General features: G+C 38.5%; 1 protein-coding gene and 1 long non-coding RNA gene across 15 annotated transcripts; one reads left to right on the top strand and one right to left on the bottom strand.

Annotated features, from left to right (window-relative positions):
• Positions 1-163: 163 nt before the first annotated feature.
• Positions 164-13,288, bottom strand: LOC149053284 (uncharacterized). 5 transcript variants are annotated; one of them, XM_089190694.1, is made up of 6 exons: positions 11,934-12,020; positions 11,511-11,795; positions 11,059-11,126; positions 9,257-9,349; positions 8,873-8,953; positions 164-8,133 (listed from the first exon to the last, which is right to left on the bottom strand). In XM_089190694.1, exons 5-6 carry the CDS (start codon positions 8,873-8,875, stop codon positions 4,423-4,425), a joined length of 3,714 nt encoding a protein of 1,237 aa, XP_089046820.1. In that variant the 5' UTR covers positions 8,876-8,953; positions 9,257-9,349; positions 11,059-11,126; positions 11,511-11,795; positions 11,934-12,020; the 3' UTR covers positions 164-4,422. The 5 variants fall into 5 exon arrangements, with proteins under 5 accessions (XP_089046820.1, XP_089046829.1, XP_089046835.1 ...); XM_089190703.1 differs by lacking the exons at positions 11,511-11,795; positions 11,934-12,020 and adding an exon at positions 13,165-13,288; XM_089190709.1 differs by lacking the exon at positions 8,873-8,953.
• Positions 13,289-13,304: 16 nt separating this feature from the next.
• Positions 13,305-16,737, top strand: LOC149053283 (uncharacterized). 10 transcript variants are annotated; one of them, XR_016182032.1, is made up of 4 exons: positions 13,313-13,533; positions 14,813-14,875; positions 15,442-15,636; positions 16,202-16,633. It is a non-coding gene; the product is annotated as an uncharacterized LOC149053283 (long non-coding RNA). The 10 variants fall into 10 exon arrangements; XR_016182036.1 differs by having other exon boundaries at positions 13,394-13,533; positions 15,542-15,636; XR_016182033.1 differs by having other exon boundaries at positions 13,408-13,533; positions 14,864-14,875.
• The last annotated feature ends 1,586 nt before the right edge of the window (positions 16,738-18,323 follow it).

The raw sequence follows: 18,323 nt of genomic DNA, 5'->3' as shown, positions 1-18,323 counted from the left end.
TACGTTGACGCTTGAACCACTTGCTAATCTGGTAGACTTCTTGGGGAAATACTCAAAGTGTGGTAACATTGAGCAGACGGCTCGACACTAGATAAACTTTAAGAACAGGGAGAAAAATGTTCAGTAAAACATACCTAGGGGAAAAATAAAACAGATGAAATAATTTTCCAAATTTCTTAAGGTGCTTTAATGACTTAAAACGGTGATGAAGGTCCAAAACTAGTTATAAAATATAAAACAACATGGTCTCTTTAAAATTCGTGGCACCATTTACATATTACAAGGCCTCTGTTCTTCCAATGTCAGTTAAACAAACAAACCAATTACATAACGGGAAAAGAAACGAAGAAATTCTCAACTAAAGCTACTTTGTCATTCAGAAAAACAGGATTTGTTTCCACAAGATTTGTCCTAGACTAGTATCAGTTTCGTACATCGTGCTAATCAGTGGTTAAATAGAAAGGATCATAAAGAATCAAATTGGAAAATCACTGCTCGTTTCCCGTAATGTGATTAGTCAGTTGTGCGTGTGTGTATGAGGCCCCGCTAGCTATAGACGGACTTTAACTTGGTTAAGGACTGTCCTCGAGGTACTTAATCAGATTATAAAAGTTCTTTTTTCAGCTATGTATTTCGTCATTAGGACAGTTGGTAGGACTCCAAAATTATTTTTCGTTATGCCAGCCTTCTAAGAGAATATAGTTTACACTACGAATATCCAATTTCTTACGATTTACGAATTCTCAGGTCTCGACGACAACAGAAAATGTTAACTATGCCCTAAAGACGAATCCTCTAACGCTCCTATAAAGAACCCTTGCGCTAGATGATATTAATTCTTATCGCACATTAAATATTATAATAAAGCGTATCTTTCGACTGTAACTGGCTATTTCTATGAACAAAGTGAGCTCCGCCTCTTCACGTGGTTCCAAGATTGTTTTGTCACATAACAACATTGTTTTATGTTCTCGTGGTTGACCAATAAGAAGACGAACACTGCACGCAAGATGGCGGAACCACTCCTAAAATGTATCACTCTGAAGTACATGCTAGCCGAATAAGTGATAGAAAAATACTGCGGGCTCGATATCTATATTGAGAAACTATATCTCCTTCCCGTGGAAACATTTCGCTAGGAATTACTAAAACTGATGAGCAAATAAAAAACCAATTGCTCAGAAAATCTTAAATGTTCAGTAAATCCTTAAAAACCACACAGATTTTTAAAACTGTTCATTTAGGTGAACTGTCCTATTAAGTGTAACTTAACTGGTCCCTGAGGTGGCTTGGAGGCAAGTTGAGACCAAAGTAGGCAGGGAGTAGCAGGAATAGCTGTAGGTGACTCTACGGCTCTGCAAAACTTCCAGTAGGGGTGTGGTTCTACTACATTAGAAGGAGAAGAGTCCTCATTTGCTGCTTCCGCTTATACCTGTGCTATTATTGTGCCAGATTCAGTTGCCACAGGGCTTGGTCTGTTCTGAAGAACATCATCCACGTGTTTTCTTCAGGTCCGCCCATCATTTAGTTGACCTTGCAAGGAAGCAGGCCGAGTTTCTGTGCGACGGTACCAGACTACCACTTCTGACCACATGGATGGTCACGTGCGAGAAAAGTGTCTCCCAAACCATCTCTCTAAACTTGGCTTACTTGTCGTGATTATACAGCATTCAATAGTCTTTTTACCTGGCGACATGAGCACCAATATCAGGTCTTGCAAGGGAAAGTCGAGTGAACAGTTCTCACAGCTGAAAGTGATTGACAAGAGATGACTTGGTAGTAGCATATAGAGTGCTTTTGTCGGAAAAAAGGAAATTCTGAGTCCATCAATGAATACAGCTTGATAAATTGGGGACTGATGACTCCATAGGGAACTAAAGGGTCTTTGAAAATTGTGCAGTCACATCATTTGAAGAAGGATGGTGAAGGGAAACTAGAACTCGCCGAAAGCCACTACGTTACAGGAATTCTTCATATTCTGCAGAGGGAAATGCCGCCCTACTGTCACTGAAAATTTGAGCCGGATAATCATACCTCGATGTAGTACAAGGCGTTGACGTGCGAGTCAGCAGACGTTCTCTTCATAAGACCGAACACTCCAAGCCAATAGGAGTGAGCACCAACTATGAAAGGTAGTCCCTCAATGGATAGGTAGCAAAATCTACGCGTACACGTGGAGATGTCGGCGTGGACCATGATAACAGTGGCGAGGCTGGAGGAGTTTTACGGGTGTTTTGACAGAGTTGACATCCTAGAATGATCCTTTAAATCTCCCAATTTATTCCAAGTCACCGTACAAGACAGCAGGTCATTGATTTCAGCATGAACCTCATGTAGTCATAGCAGAATTGGCTGTCTCTGGAAGGGTGGTATAACAGTTCGAAGTCCCAACATGAGGCAGCCCTGCCTGAGAGAGAGCTTGTACTTGACGACAAAGTATGACTTCAGCATAGAATCGACGTACGAATGGACATGTCATCCATTTTTTGAAAGCAATATGGTCCTGCACCAATACAAGAGAGAGTGTGGGAGAGACTACGTGTCGTTTTATCTACCGAGAAGCCACATGGAAGATTCATTTTTAAACTCTAGCATATTTCTTGTACTGCAGTGAGGAAGGAGCCTTGACAAAGAATAGGCACTGGGAATTTCAGCAAATAATTTGAACTAGATTTCGTAACGTATGAGGAAAGGGAGAGGGACCAGGTACGAAGTCTAGCAGTTGCTAAAAACGGTGTCGCGAAGTCTGTGGCTGACATCTTCATACCAGGGTTTGTGCTCAGTTCCCAGTGTAACTTTGCGCTCGACATATGCATTATGTGGAAGCCCACCTGAACAATTATGGCAAGATCTTCGATCTGGCTTTAGATTCTCTTTTAAGAATTTAGGGACTTCGGGGAGTAGGCAATAGACGGGAAGCGGTGGAGTAAAACTACCCCAATTCCATACTGGATTGCGTCGCTCTTAAGAATGACAGTTGCGTCGTTCATGTGGTGACAATGGAATAGCACATTTGAAGATGAAACCAACATCTTGGCTTGGTTAAATGCTTTGTCATACTAGGAGGACCACTTGAATTCCTGGGTTTTTTGAAAAAACTGGTTGAGCGGTTAGAGGATTGAACTTAGCCAACAACAAGGCCCTTAGCTAATCAAGGTTCTCCATGCTTGCCGTTTGATTGATGGCTTCTATATTTTCCTCTGTTGGCGAAATCCCTTTGGCAGAGACGACACAACCGTGTAAGTTGAGGATTTCCGAATAAATTTACATTTAATGAGCTGAAGTCGCAGGCCATAATGGTTTAGGCAGCGAACATTGTCTAAGTTCTCGACGTGATCCTCTTAATAGTTACCTGCAATAAGACTCTCATCTTGCTTGCTGTTTCAAGTTAGTTTCTGTGTCTTTCTACGATGGCAATTTTCATCAGTGCGAAATGAGATCTCGGGAATCCGTCGCGATGGGTAAGGCTCTACCTTGATGAGAAAACCGGAGAGTACAAAATTGAAAGGGCATCGTAGGCTTCGGCGATATATAGTGACAGAAATCATGACAGCACTTCACTCGTGTGTGTCTGCAGCGGCGGAAACGCTGTTTGCTGTTAAATATTGCTCACCGCTCGAAGTAGCAACTAGCTCTTGTGGCTGTTGGATTGGAATTTTCCGTTTTGCTTAAGCTTGGGAAGATGATCCCGTGTTCGTCGCCAGAAATGTTTAATTCTCGGGTGACCACAGGCGGCCCAAGCTCACGTCTCGAGAAAGCCAACGATGAATTCATGAACGCGTCACGCGATGTGTGACTCGGTGTTAAGTTACGGGAGGAACCGTTGAAAATTTGAACACGTGATAAGGAATAGTATGGGGAACGAAATATGGTCGATTTACAACGATAAATATTTCGAAATATGAATATTTTACACGTAAAATCAATAAAACTTACTGCAGAAATCGCCAGAAACTACGACGGATACACAGGGCATGAGTAAGTTTTATTGATTTTACTTTTAAAATATTCATATTTCGAAATATTTATCGTTGTAAATCGACCATATTTCGTTCCCCATACTATTCCTTATAACGTGTTCGAATTTTCAACGGTTCCTCCCGTAACTTAACACCGAGTCACACAACGCGTGACGCGTTCATGAATTCATCGTTGGCTTTTTCTCGAGACGTGAGCTTGGGCCGCCTGTGGGGTGACTAGTACGCAGATAAACACCGTCAGCAAACAAGATGGCGGATCGACTCCAAACTGTAATACTCCAGAGCGCATGGTAGCATAAACGTAACCATATAATGCGGACTGAGGATATCTGTATTTTGTACGCTATAACATTCTTGAAGTGAGTGTCCATTTTTGTCTCGAGAGTTATTTTTACCATTTAAAATAAACCCAAGGTCGAAAATGAAAGGCAGAGTCGATTTCTTATATCTTTTTTGATCGTTTTGCTGGCACTGACCCAGGATGTCCTGAACCGGTGGGTCGTTCCCCAAAACTACCCGAAGATCGCGGAGAATTTTCCTGCAATTGCTTTATCTTTACTAAGCTTTCCTTGATCATTTTGAATAAACAATGTTCTGCTCCGAACTCTTTCAGAAGAATGGGAAGTGCGCGATCATAATACTCCTTTGCCTGAATGAAGTCAGACAGCTTTAGATGCACATCTCCTAGGTTCATGTACGTCATTCCAACGTCGGCAACCTCAGGTCCGTATTCTTTCCGAAGAATATGAAGTGCGAGATCATAACTCTCTTTTGCCTGGTTCAGTTCACCCAGATCTTTGAGTACATTTCCCAGCGCCATGTGTATTATTCCCACGAGACCATTCTCAGGTCCCAGATCTTTCTGGTAAAGGGGAAGTGCGAGATCATAATGCTTTTTTGCCTGAATGAAGTCAGACAGCTTTCGATGCACATCTCCTAGGTTCTTGTACGCTTCTCTAACTTCGGCTCCCTCAGCTTCGAACTCTTCCAGAAGAATGGGAAGTGCGAGATCATAATACTTCTTTGCCTGAATGAAGTCAGACAGCTTTAGATGCACATCTCCTAGGTTCTTGTACGTTATTCCAACGTCGTAATGCTTGGGTCCGAAATCTTTTCGAAGAAAGGGAAGTGCGAGATCATAATACTCCTTTGCCTGAATGAAGTCAGACAGCTTTCGATGCACATCTCCTAGGTTCTTGTACGCTTCTCTAACTTCGGCTCCCTCAGCTTCGAACTCTTCCAGAAGAATGGGAAGTGCGAGATCATAATACTTCTTTGCCTGAATGAAGTCAGACAGCTTTAGATGCACATCTCCTAGGTTCTTGTACGTTATTCCAACGTCGTAATGCTTGGGTCCGAAATCTTTTCGAAGAAAGGGAAGTGCGAGATCATAATACTCCTTTGCCTGAATGAAGTCAGACAGCTTTAGATGCACATCTCCTAGGTTCATGTACGTTATTCCAACCATGGGATGCTCAGGTCCGAGCGCTTTCCAAAGAATAGAAAGTGCACGATCATAACTCTTTTTTGCCTGGTTCAGCTCACCCAGATCTTTGAGTACATTTCCCAGCTTCATGTGTATTACTCCCACGAGACTTTCTTCAGGTCCCAGATCTTTCTGGTAAAGGGGAAGTGCTAGATCATAATACTTTTTTGCCTGAATGAAGTCAGACAGCATAAAATGCACATCTCCTAGGTTCTTGTACGCTTCTCTAACTTCGGCTCCCTCAGCTTCGAACTCTTCCCGAAGAATGGGAAGTGCGAGATCATAATACTCCTTTGCCTGAATGAAGTCAGACAGCTTTAGATGCACATCTCCTAGGTTCTTGTACGTTATTCCAACTTTGGGATGCTCAGGGCCGAACTCTTTCAGAAGAATGGGAAGTGCGAGATCATAATACTCCTTTGCCTTAATGAAGTCAGACAGGTATTGGTGCTCATCTCCTAGGTTCTCGTACATTATTCCAACTTCGACGTGCTCAAGTCCGAACTCTCTCTGAAAAATGGTAAGTGCACGATTGTAACACTCTTTAGCCTCTTTATGTTCAAGCAGGTCTCCATGCACTGCACCCAAGTTACTGTAAGTTCTTCCGACGTCAAGATTTTCAGGTTTGAGGTGTTTTAGACGGATATTAAGAACACTATTAAAGCATTCTTTTGCCACTTGGAATGCACCACGTTCTTGACACATCACCCCGAGTGTTTGCAGGTAATGTATGTCGGATTTAAACGTAATCTCTCCGGCATTTCGCGTTTCTTCCACGGAAAAATTATCTTTAATTTGCGTAATCAATACTTCTAGATGAGGAATGCAGTGACAGTGCTTCGCGTAAGTATCTAAGTAGGAAAGATGATCTTGTTGTCGAGTATCTTCAACGAACTGATAAAATGACTTGATTGCTGCCTTCATAGCTCCTAACTTATCAGCCTTGAGATAATCTTTAAGCACAGCGCGGATGGCATCGTGTACAACCTGATGGGTTCTTATAAAGAGAGCATTCTTCTCTTGGTAAAAAAGGAGCAGAGAGCATCTTTGAATCTTCACGCTGATAGCATCTTTATCGCCCATTTCCTCCACTAGGTCCCGAAAATAATTGGTTACTATCTCCAAACTTAACGGTTGCGGTGCACAAAAGAAAAGCAGAGTAAAAACGTTCTTGATTATAACATTGGTGGATTCAATTGCCTTTTTAACAGCTTCTCTTGTTACCTTACCCATTGATTCTGGATAAACTAGGTGATCGACAATTGTGTAAGAAGGATCTACTCTTCCTTCCTTAAGTTTCTCACGGTAATCACTCCAGCCAGAATTTGCTCCACCTTTGGTGTCACGAACGTCCTTGACGTAAGCGGCGGCTCCTGCTAAGGTAAGGGGCTGATAGTTTAATCTTTGAGCAACCTCCTCCGTTTCATAACCTGAGATGCCAGAAACCTTTTCTAGTAGGTGTACTGCATCATTGGCCTCCATACCTTTGCTGACTGAGACGTGATTGACAAAAGAGCTCACTGACGGAATATGCTCGGTGTCTTGTGTTGTGATCAGCAATTGACCTCTCGCCCACTTTTCATTTCCAGACGCTGGCAGGTAGGCATTAATCTTAGAGATACTTTCGACGTTGTCAACAACCAGAAGCCAGGTGGTGTAAAGCTCGATTTTTGAGCCCATTAAGGACTTCAAATTAGCAATCTTTTTGTCTGAGTTCAAAGCCGGATCGTTAAGTGTCTTAGTAATGGGATATTCTGGGCAGTTAATATTTCGGGCCAAGGAAACATACGAGTCAAGAATAGTGCTTGGGGTTTTAGCATCTATCGTCATCACAAAGGAAGAAGTAAAAGGAATTTGAGTGCCTTCATCGAAAAATCTTTTCGCCACGAGACCGGCTAGCTGAGATTTGCCACTTCCAGGGTTTCCAGAAATGTACAAGTAACTTAATCTGTTCTCGTTGGCCTCTTTGAGCTCTTCCAACTGTTTTGCAATTTTAGCCACCTCGCGATCACGATCTACCACATCGTGTGAAGGTTTGGGTGGCAGGACGTAGAAGGAAGAAACGTCCTTGTTTAGTTGAGCTTCGAGCACCTCCAATTCCTGTTTAAGATTCTCGACCTTTTTCAACACATTCTTTAATTCCTTAGTAGGAAAACTCGTCTGCTCTCTTATCACTTGAATTTTGTCTCTGGAGAGATCAAGAGCTTTGAAGGCATCTTCAACTTGTTGAATGATACATTGAAACTCCACGTCATTGATCTTGCCGTGTAAGGAGTGCGCATGACATTCATTACGAATCTCTCTGAGTATATTTAGTGCAATTTTGTAACCTAGCTTGAGGTGCCGACCGATACAATCAGAATAACAAATGGCATAGAACAACTTGGTGCAATCCCACTCAGCTGTATTTCCGTTAATCATGATTGCCAAATGTTCTGCATTAAACTCTTGTTTAGATAAAGATTCACCATCATAAAAGTCCTTTCCATTTTTTGGCGAGTCCTTCCATTCTCCGAAGTCTTCTTTGTAAAGTCTATCCCACTCCTTTTTGAAGAATAGTCGCAGACTCTCGGCAACTTCATCGGTGACGATATGACAAAGCCTAAAGAAGTTAAGTTGTTCGTCAGAGTATTCTTCTGTGGCCATATTCAGCTTGATCTTAGCTTGCTGTTGAGAGTAAATCAAGTGTATTTTTAGCTTCAGTTACTGTATTCGTCCTTTAAAGTCAGCTAATGCTATGTCGCTCAGAGGAATATATATATGTGTGTGCGGTCAGATTTATTAGCCCATAATTCGCTGAAAACAAAAATAAGACCAAAAAATGAACTTCGGGACTATCAGAAAACATGAATTAGTAATAAGAAGAACTTATCACCTCATAAAACATAATTAATAGATATGCATGCCCAAAAGGCGTCAGTCTTTCAATAAAAAAAAGGGAAGAAAATGGACTTATATCTGCTTAATGCAGGTTTAACTTTCTACACAACTAAGTAGTAACGGACCTAGCGCGAAGACCAATTGAAATAGAATGTAAGCAAGGTCAGCAGTTGGAGAGAACTCAGGCTCTTTGAATTATGGCTCTTTCCCGCTTCTTCTTGCTTTATCTTTATTACATGCACAATAAAATTTTTAGGCCTTTGGTATATGAGCTGCTACTTCCTAACGGTGGTTTTCTTTCTTTTCGCTTCATCTTTGATCAAAATACATCTTTTTAGACCCCACAAAATTCGATTTGTGCCCAAAACAAGAAGTAAAATTCAACTGCGTGTTAAAATTCTGACTGAGACATTTCATGCCCAGGAGCAAAAAAGCTCACAAGGTATTTGCGTTACAAAAGCAAGATCAAATCAAATGAAATCTGTAAACCTCAAAATATGGTAAATCAACTGTAAAATAGGTATACCATGTATTGAGCCTAGTGGCAGCTAAGGTACAGATATAATGAACAGAAGACAATAGTGGAACTCTGGAGACAGAAACAAACCTAGTAGGGAAGAAGAGGGAAAACGCGTTAAATCCAAATTTTAATACTTAAATTAATTGTGCAACAGATCAGAGAATGGAGTGAGAGAGCGAGTGGGGTAGTGAGTGAATTTTCCATACATACGTAAACCTCATCGTATTACTAAAAAGGCACACATTCTACACTATCAGTACTCATCGCTAACGACAAAATGGAATTATTTTTACCATCCTATAAATTGAAGAGTGAGTGAAAAGCTGGCTTAAGTTGCTGTCAAATATGCTATCCAAACACCATACCCAGTAAATAACAAATCCTACTCACCGTTTAAGGCGTCTTATGGCGACGCGATGCGCAACACGAGGAAGATCGAAGCGAAAGTGATGAATCAGCAAAGTTTTCTTTTCTCTCCAACACCTGTTGATCACATAATCATGATGTCAACACTTTATTTCTATTTTGAGATAGAAGTTTCGCGATTGAATTTGGTTGTACTAATTAAGTAAAACCGGAGCATTTTGGTTCGTAGTTACAATGTAGAAACTGAAAACAAACACCCCTCGTGACTGCGTGGAATAGTAATAGTGATGATAATAATAATAATAATAATAATAATAATAATAATAATAATAATAATAATAATAATAATAATAATAATAATAATAATAATAATATTTAACGAGGGAGCCCAACTCGCCACAACGGTTTTTAGTGGGGCCCTCATTAACTAATTAATTCAATTGATAAAATAATAATAATAATAATAATAAAAATATTAACAAAAATAAATAAATAAAATAAAATAAAATGTGTTTATAAATAAATTTAAAAAGAGTCAAAATCTTAAAATCGATAACTAATCGAAATATCAAAGTTTAAAATTAATCAAAATCTTTTTAAAAAGTTTTCAGCTTGGATTTAAAAATAGATAAGAGAATTGTTTCTTTCAGATCAATAGACACCGAGAGCTCCAATTAAGAAATTTATAGTTGACTCAGCTTTCTGGAGAAACAAAAAAAAACACACACACTCATTAATTCGAAAGCTTCGTAAAAGCAACCGAATTCACTCGAAAAAGGTTAAAACTGCAGCTGAAAGAACACAGAGCCACTGTAAACTCAGCCTAGGATTAATGTTCTGTCACTGACAAAGACTCAGAGATGACTTAAATGTTTACTAGCAAAATCTTAGCAAATTATCTTCAACTACGACAGAATGGTTAATTTTTGATTCCGACTTGAGATCAACTACCAATCTTTCGCAAGTGACTACAGTCTGTTTATTAGAACATTGAAACTGGTTGAAATTGACATCCTAGTGTGAAATTCCACTCTATCCCACTGTAGACTCAGGCTATTCAGAGGAAGATAGAAGCAAAAGTGGTGAGTCACGTGCACCAAAGTTTTCTTTTCTCTCCAACACCCGTTGTTCACATGATTATGATGTCAGCACTTAATTTCTATTTTGAGATAAAAGTTTTAATTACATTTTGTTGTACTAATTAAGTGAAACCGGAGCATTTTGGTTCGTAGCTACATCGTAGAAACTGAAAACACAAACCTCTGGTGACTGCGTGGAATAGACACCAAGAGCTCCAATTAGGAAATTTATACTTAACTCAAAACTTCCCGTAGAAACGAAAAAAAAAATGCGCACACTTATTAATAATGGATTAAGATGAAATCGAAAGCTTCGTAACTGCAACAGAATTCACTCGAAAAACGTTAAAACTGCAGTTGAAAGAACACAGAGCCACTGTAAACTCAGCCTGGGATTAATGTTCTATCACTGACAAAGACTCAGAGACGACTTAAATGTTTAGTAGCAAAATCTTAGCAAATTTTCCTCACCTACGACAGAATGGTTAATTTTAGCTCCGAATTGAGATCAACTTCCAATCATTCGCAAGTGACTACAGTCTGTTTATGAGAATATTGAAACTGGTTGAAATTGACATCCTAGTGTGATCAATCATTTCTCTCCAACACCCGTTGTTCACATGATTATGATGTCAGCACTTTATTTCTATTTTGAGTTAAAAGTTTTAATTAAATTTTGTTGTACTAACTAAGTGAAACCGGAGCATTTTGGTTCGTAGTTACATTGTAGAAACTGAAAACACAAACCTCTGGTGACTGCGTGGAATAGACACCAAGAGCTCCAATTAGGAAATTTATACTTAACTCAAAACTTCCTGTAGAAACGAAAAAAAAATGCGCACACTTATTAATAATGGATTAAGATGAAATCGAAAGCTTCGTAACTGCAACAGAATTCACTCGAAAAACGTTAAAACTGCAGTTGAAAGAACACAGAGCTTCTGTAAACTCAGCCTGGGATTAATGTTCTATCACTGACAAGGACAAAGAGACGACTTAAATGTTTAGTAGCAAAATCTTAGCAAATTATCCTCAACTACGACAGAATGGTTAATTTTAGCTCCGAATTGAGATCAACTTCCAATCATTCGCAAGTGACTACAGTCTGTTTATGAGAATATTGAAACTGGTTGAAATTGACATCCTAGTGTGAAATTCCACTATTAAACACCTTAAAACAGATCAAAAAATCTACACACCTCACAGATCAAGAAGCACTTCCAATCTTCGGTCTTGTATTAGAGTGTGCGTTTTGAATTTCAACACATTTGCAACTAAAACACGAAAGAATGGCACCAATTTGCACTCGTTTGAAACTCACGCTTATATTTAATACAAAAAGTAAAAAAAAAAAAACGAAAAACCTTCAGTAAACAACAAATTCTACTCACCGTTTAAGGCATTTTATGGCGATGCGATGCGCAACACGAGGAAGATCGAAGCGAAAGTGATGAATCAGCAAAGTGTTCTTTTCTCTCCAACACCTGTTGATCACATGATCATGACGTCAGCATTTTATTTCTATTTTGAGATAGAAGTTTCAATTGAATTTTGTTGTACTAGTTGGGTGAAGCCGGAGCATTTTGGTTCATAGTTATAATGTAGAGACTGAAAACACAAACCTCTGGTGACTGCGTGGAATAGACACCAAGAGCTCCAATTAAGAAATTTATAGTTGACTCAAAGCTTTCTGGAGTAACGAAAAGAAAAATACGCACACTCATTAGTTCGAAAGCTTCATAACTGCAACAGAATTCACTCGAAAAATGTTACAACTGCAGCTGAAAGAACACAGAGCCACTGTAAACTCAGCCTAGGATTAATGTTCTATCACTGACAAAGACTCAGAGATGACTTAAATGTTTACTAGCAAAATCTTAGCAAATTATCTTCAACTACGACAGAATGGTTAATTTTTAGCTCCGACTTGAGATCAACTACCAATCGTTCGCAAGTGACTACAGTCTATTTATTAGAACATTGAAACTGGTTGAAATTGACATCCTAGTGTGAAATTCCACTCTATCCCACTGTAGACTCAGGCTATTCAGAGGAAGATAGAAGCAAAAGTGATGAGTCACGTGCACCAAAGTTTTCTTTTCTCTCCAACACCCGTTGTTCACATGATTATGATGTCAGCACTTAATTTCTATTTTGAGATAAAAGTTTTAATTAAATTTTGTTGTACTAACTAAGTGAAACCGGAGCATTTTGGTTCGTAGTTACATTGTAGAAACTGAAAACACAAACCTCTGGTGACTGCGTGGAATAGACACCAAGAGCTCCAATTAGGAAATTTATGCTTAACTCAAAACTTCCTGTAGAAACGAAAAAAAAATGCGCACACTTATTAATAATGGATTAAGATGAAATCGAAAGCTTCGTAACTGCAACAGAATTCACTCGAAAAACGTTAAAACTGCAGTTGAAAGAACACAGAGCCACTGTAAACTCAGCCTGGGATTAATGTTCTATCACTGACAAAGACTCAGAGACGACTTAAATGTTTAGCAGCAAAATCTCAGCAAATTATCCTAAAATATTACAGAATGGCTAATTTAGCTCCGTCTTAAGATCAACAACTAATAATTGGGAATTGACAACGATCTGTTTATTATAACATTTAAACTTGTTGAAATTGACACCTTAGTCTGAAATTCCACTGTTATGGACCGAAACAGATTTTAAAAAAAGCACATTTTAGAAAAGTTTGAACCAGCAAAGAAAGTTTTTATCGACGAGTTCAGAAAGTGGAAGTGACGTTACGTTCGAACTTAGACTTCGGAGCCTGCGTGCACCGAAAAAGCTCCCTTCAGATTGAAAAAATATAAAGTAAATTAGTTTTCTACAAACCTGTCTACAGAATTAACTTGTGCTCAGCTCCAAGTTTCGACAAACAAACAGTTTCTACTCCTCTCGAAGTTTATGGCGTAGTAGAATTAACGAAGAAATTCCGAAACGTTCCCCGGTCCCAGAAGCCCCAGCGAATAATGTCGGACGGCAAAAACTTTTTTTGGGATCACTTTCTGAAGGAGCTTAGAAACCAGGCTCAACTCAGTAGCCAAGCCTACTGAATTTGTGCCCAGGCCTTTGCTTGCTTGCGTGACCTTTTTTGCCACTAGCTTATGTCGTCACATTGGAGTATACAAGAAACATCGGCTTGTAGTAAACACAAACTCAAATTTTTACAGCAGTATAGTGAAAAACGTTTTGAGACCGAAGGTAAGTAAGTATTTTAGTGTTTTTCAACCTAAATTTAGTGTTTTGCTTTGTAATTTTACAACGTACAGTGAATTGTCAAATTAATAACTCGAAAAACCTTCAGCCAAAATTAAACTCTTTATTAATAACCTTATACTTTCTTGATCTGATATCCCAATTAGCGATAACACCAGAAATTATTTGCTTTTGTGATATGAAATATATATATATACCTAACTTGTTAAAGTACGTTGTCATAAAATAATGCACCTAGCAGTAATTAATCTGAATACGCAAAACTGTACTTATTTAACGTTTAAATTGTTCCCTGGACAGCCTGGACATCTGAGGCAACTGATAATGCATTTTGGGAGTGGTGGGGATGTTTGCTTCATACTGGCTATGGCTGTACCTTTCCTTGAATCTGCCCTGTTGTTTGTGATAGTTTTTCCATACATTGTATGTTATTTTTTTCAGAAAATTTAAGTCTGCTAGAAGAAAAATTTTTTACAGAAGAATCATTTTCCTATAACGTGTACAACTGTTGCTGAAATTTGCAGTATTACTGATATTTTTATGATAACAGAATTGTCACAAAAATTATTTGACATTAAGGTGGTGTTGAAAACTGCATTGAGGTCTACTGAATATAGTTAAAGTACTGAATTTCACTCTATGACTTACAACTACAGAACATGGGGCTTTTTTATGATCATGTATCTGAAAAAAAAAAAGCTCTCTTGGCTCATTTGCATCAAGCCACCATATATAATGCAATCAATGTCTTGTTTTTTATATCCTGAGTCAGTGCAGAGTTAGAATCAATATTTGAATGTTAACTATAATCATATAAATCCAGCTGAATGTATTTCTTTCATTACCTTTCCACTGACTGCCAAACCAGCAAGCCTCGAGGCATTAAACATTGAGGACTTTTTAAAAGGCCCTGTATTGTATACATGTAGCTGCTTTGGGGAAGGGAAGTGGTAAAGTTTGAAACACAATAATAATAATGATAATAGTGATAATAATGATAACAATGATAACAATGATAACAATGATAATGATGATAATAATTATTTATAATAATTAATTTTTCCCATCCTTTGCTGCAAAGAATATTGAAAAATTTGCAATGAAACTACTCCAACTTCTCTGAGTATTCATGTGCTGGCATTGATAAGATAAAAATCAGTTCAGATGAAAGCAGCTACTGTTATTGCTTCAATAATTTTAGACAGCTGTTAGGAAAAATGGTTGTGTCCAATGGGGTATTGCTAAGTTCTTTCCATTTTTATAGCTCTGTAAAAATGGATTCAGAACTCATTCCAATGATTGCTCTATCTTTTAGGCCCAGCATTTGGTAAGTTCTTTCTAACATTGTGTGAAAGATTCCTTCTTCTTTTCTGATTGTTGAATTTTTTACGAACTTTCATGTTGGCTTCTCTCTGATAATATATGATCCATGCAGTACTGGGCACAGAATCATGTCTGCTGCTGAAATGTTCTCATAAAGCAAGTCATACTTATGCTTCAAGAAAATATTCATTAAGAATTGTGCCATGTTGTTATAAACATCGGAGTTGACAGTAAAAACTTTCTTGTTACTGGCTTGAGACTGACTTTCTATCAGTAGAAAAATATAGTCTATCACAAAATTGGAAAGTTTGCCGTCACTTATCTTGTGTTTAGCTGGAAGGAGCTTTTCAACATCAGTTGGCTCCCATGCTTTAATTCTAGGATTCCCTGAGATTTGGACCCCAGCCATGGCAATTCCCTCTGCTTTGCTAATACTGATGCTACATCCAGTGTAGAATATTTCCAGGGTATACTTCCAGTAGCTGTCTTGAAAATGCCAGGTTTTTCAGCCTTTAATGCATAGTAACCAGGTGGAAGACAAAACTTGACAGGAAACTTCTTCCTTTTTAGAGGCATACTGGGCATCTGTGGTAGACAGTTTTGGACCTTAACAGACATAGAAGAAATATGTGTAACCTCTTGCATGTCTTCAACCTCATCTTTTTCATAGAAGAGGAGATATGCTTCCTGGCTTGTAGCTTCAAGATGTGAAGACTGTCGAACTGTGGTATCACTTGAAAAATACCACCTCTCTTCTCTTTTTAGGTAACACACATAATGACCAGAAGAAATGGTGGTACCCTCATGGACAATAACACTTTCTCTTTGTAATCTATTAAGTTGTGAAGTTTTTTTCCATCATTTTGAAATCTTACCATTTGAATGCAAAATGACAGAGGTGCCTGGCATGTGACTAGCCTCTTCCATGCATCAGTACTCTGGGAGCAACTGATGTAGTAAAAATGAAAGAATGCATAATTTAATATTTGTGCAATTCATTATATATAGGCAGGAATCAGCAAGGGGAGGGGGGCAGGGGGCTACTAGTTTTTCAAGTAACTAGACAGCATGGAATGAGGCATTACACATACTGTTGCTTCTTCATCTTCTAGTTACTGGAGGTCACCCAGTCAGTCTCCTATACCACTAACCATGATCCTTGACATCACCATCACCATCATTACCATCATCATCCTTGTTGTCATCATTGTCTCTTTATTTGTTAAATGATGTTGTATTGAAGGCAGCAAATAAGCTAATGTGGACTTATTGCATTTTGTATTTGTATGAATTTTTATTTCATTATTTGCCTTTTCTCAATTGATTACAGGAATGAATTGTATTCTTCACAACACACAGACACAGAGACCAGACCACAGCAACAGGGACTGCATCTCCTACTCTTTTCAATCCATGCATAAGAACTTGAATTTGTACAATTGTAGTAGCTTTGACATTCCTAATTTCTTGCACGGGAAGAAAATAGTCTGCTTTGTGCATTGTAGTTTATAGTGTTAAGCACTGTAGCAGTTATCAAAAAAATAGTTGTATTTGTGTGTCCTTTTGGTGTTAGGTTTAATGCTATTAAAATTTGTTACCTGCTACAGTAATAAGATGATTCCAGCTCCACTGGGTTAGAATAGTCCTTCAGGAAGCTCTGTATAGTACAACCCTTAAGAATGAATAGACAAACACCACTAATGGAACAGGATAAATGTTTGAATAATACTGACTAATAAAGTGTGTGATTGGGTATAAGAAATACTATGGTAGCTTGTCTTTGTGATGAGTATTTGACTTTTCTTGTAGTTATTGGCTAAACTAAAAATGTAAATGTTGAGTGCAAATAGAACTGTTGTCATTGTTGTCAATGTCAATGTTTATTCTCCCACATGCAAAAGAAAAATGTAAGGGTGGAGGTGATTATTATAGAGATCATTTTGACCACAAAATTTACTTTTTGTAAGAAAGAATGTGTAGTAAAGGTGTAGTTCTAGAAAGAATTGAAAGATCAACACACTCCCACCCCAAGTAGGATCATTGAAAATTCCAGGGGAGAGGGGGTCCAAAAGTGCCAAAATTTTTTAAGGAAATGCTTGACATGAAATGAATTTTTCAAAGGGGAGGGGGGGTTGAACTCTACCCCCCCTCAGAAAAAAAAAGAAATCAAAAACAAAAATTTCCATGTGGCAGGGACACCATTCCTGGATTTAATTTTGCAGTCTACAGGTTTGTGATTGTAATTAATTTAATCCACAGGAAATTGGCATAGTCAATTTAGGAGTTACCAAGATTATCAAGTCAATATGGTCCAGAAACTACTCATTTGTCCAGAGGGTGGGGCTGGGGGAGGGGAATGAGGAGGGGTCGAAAGTGTTAGGTTTGCGTACCGTTTTCACTCTTTGCACTCCTAGTACTCGTACACGCACATTTTAGATGAACGCGCAACACAACAGTGTCAAAAAATAATCGAGCAAAGAACTACGACTTGCAAAGCTTCCAGGACTAATATAAATTTACCGCCATAAACAGTGAAAAGGCCTTAAACATTTTACTCGTAGCTCCGTACAAGGTACAACTTCCTGTGACGTTCTAACAAGATTATCCAGTTGTCAAATACTTATTTTAATATACGTATTTTAATTGTTTCATAAAGTCGAAATAAGCTTAATGTCAAGAATAACTAAGCGGATTACCACACTGATGACGAATTTTGTGGTTCATCAAAAAAGTACTTGGTTCAATTACACAGTTCACCGATGGGTTGATGTTGTTTGCCTGCTGGGATTTTATGTCTTCCACTCCAATATCAATGTTATTTTGACGTGCTAAAATAATATTGAATACATTTTCAAGACCTGTTTTAGATGAGGTGCACTTCTTGTGATTGTGCTGCAATCCAGTGAGCCCTTCGGAAAAACATGTCACTGAGAGCAGAGCTTGCAAGACACTATTCAGAAAGCAAGTATTTCCAAGGTTTGAAATTCCCTTTGGATCCATTTGACCGTGAGTAATATTTAGAATTAACGAAGAAAGTGTATTATAACCAAAGGCAGAAGATTCGTATATGTACGGAGCGGAGCGAGATAAGGTAATATTATTTCCCGCGAAAATTACACAAAAAAAGGTAATAGATAACTTCCCATTTGTTTTTTCTGGAAAATTACAACAACAAAAAAAAGGTAATAGATAACTTCTCATTTGTTTTTTTCCCGCGCAAGTAACAAAAATGTTTCCTTCCCTGTCCCCCTCCAACTACACTTCAACCAGTCGGGGGTGGTGAGTGAAAAATTGTTTAGGTTATCAAAAGGCTTGGTTCCCTAGTTGAGCTCCTTCAGAAAGGGAAAGCACACTCCGCCATCCGTCAGAAGGAGGTCATCTCGGGTAGATTTCCGATTACGAAATCCGAGCTCGCCCGATGTTGTCTTCGTGATGAAGGCCCTATTTAGCAT

Source organism: Pocillopora damicornis, chromosome 1 (genome assembly GCF_964200805.1).
Source record: "Pocillopora damicornis chromosome 1, jaPocDami1.2, whole genome shotgun sequence".
Taxonomy (NCBI): Eukaryota; Metazoa; Cnidaria; class Anthozoa; order Scleractinia; family Pocilloporidae; genus Pocillopora; species Pocillopora damicornis.
Note: the sequence above shows the minus strand (reverse complement) of the source record. Positions and strands in the feature narration are given on the sequence as shown.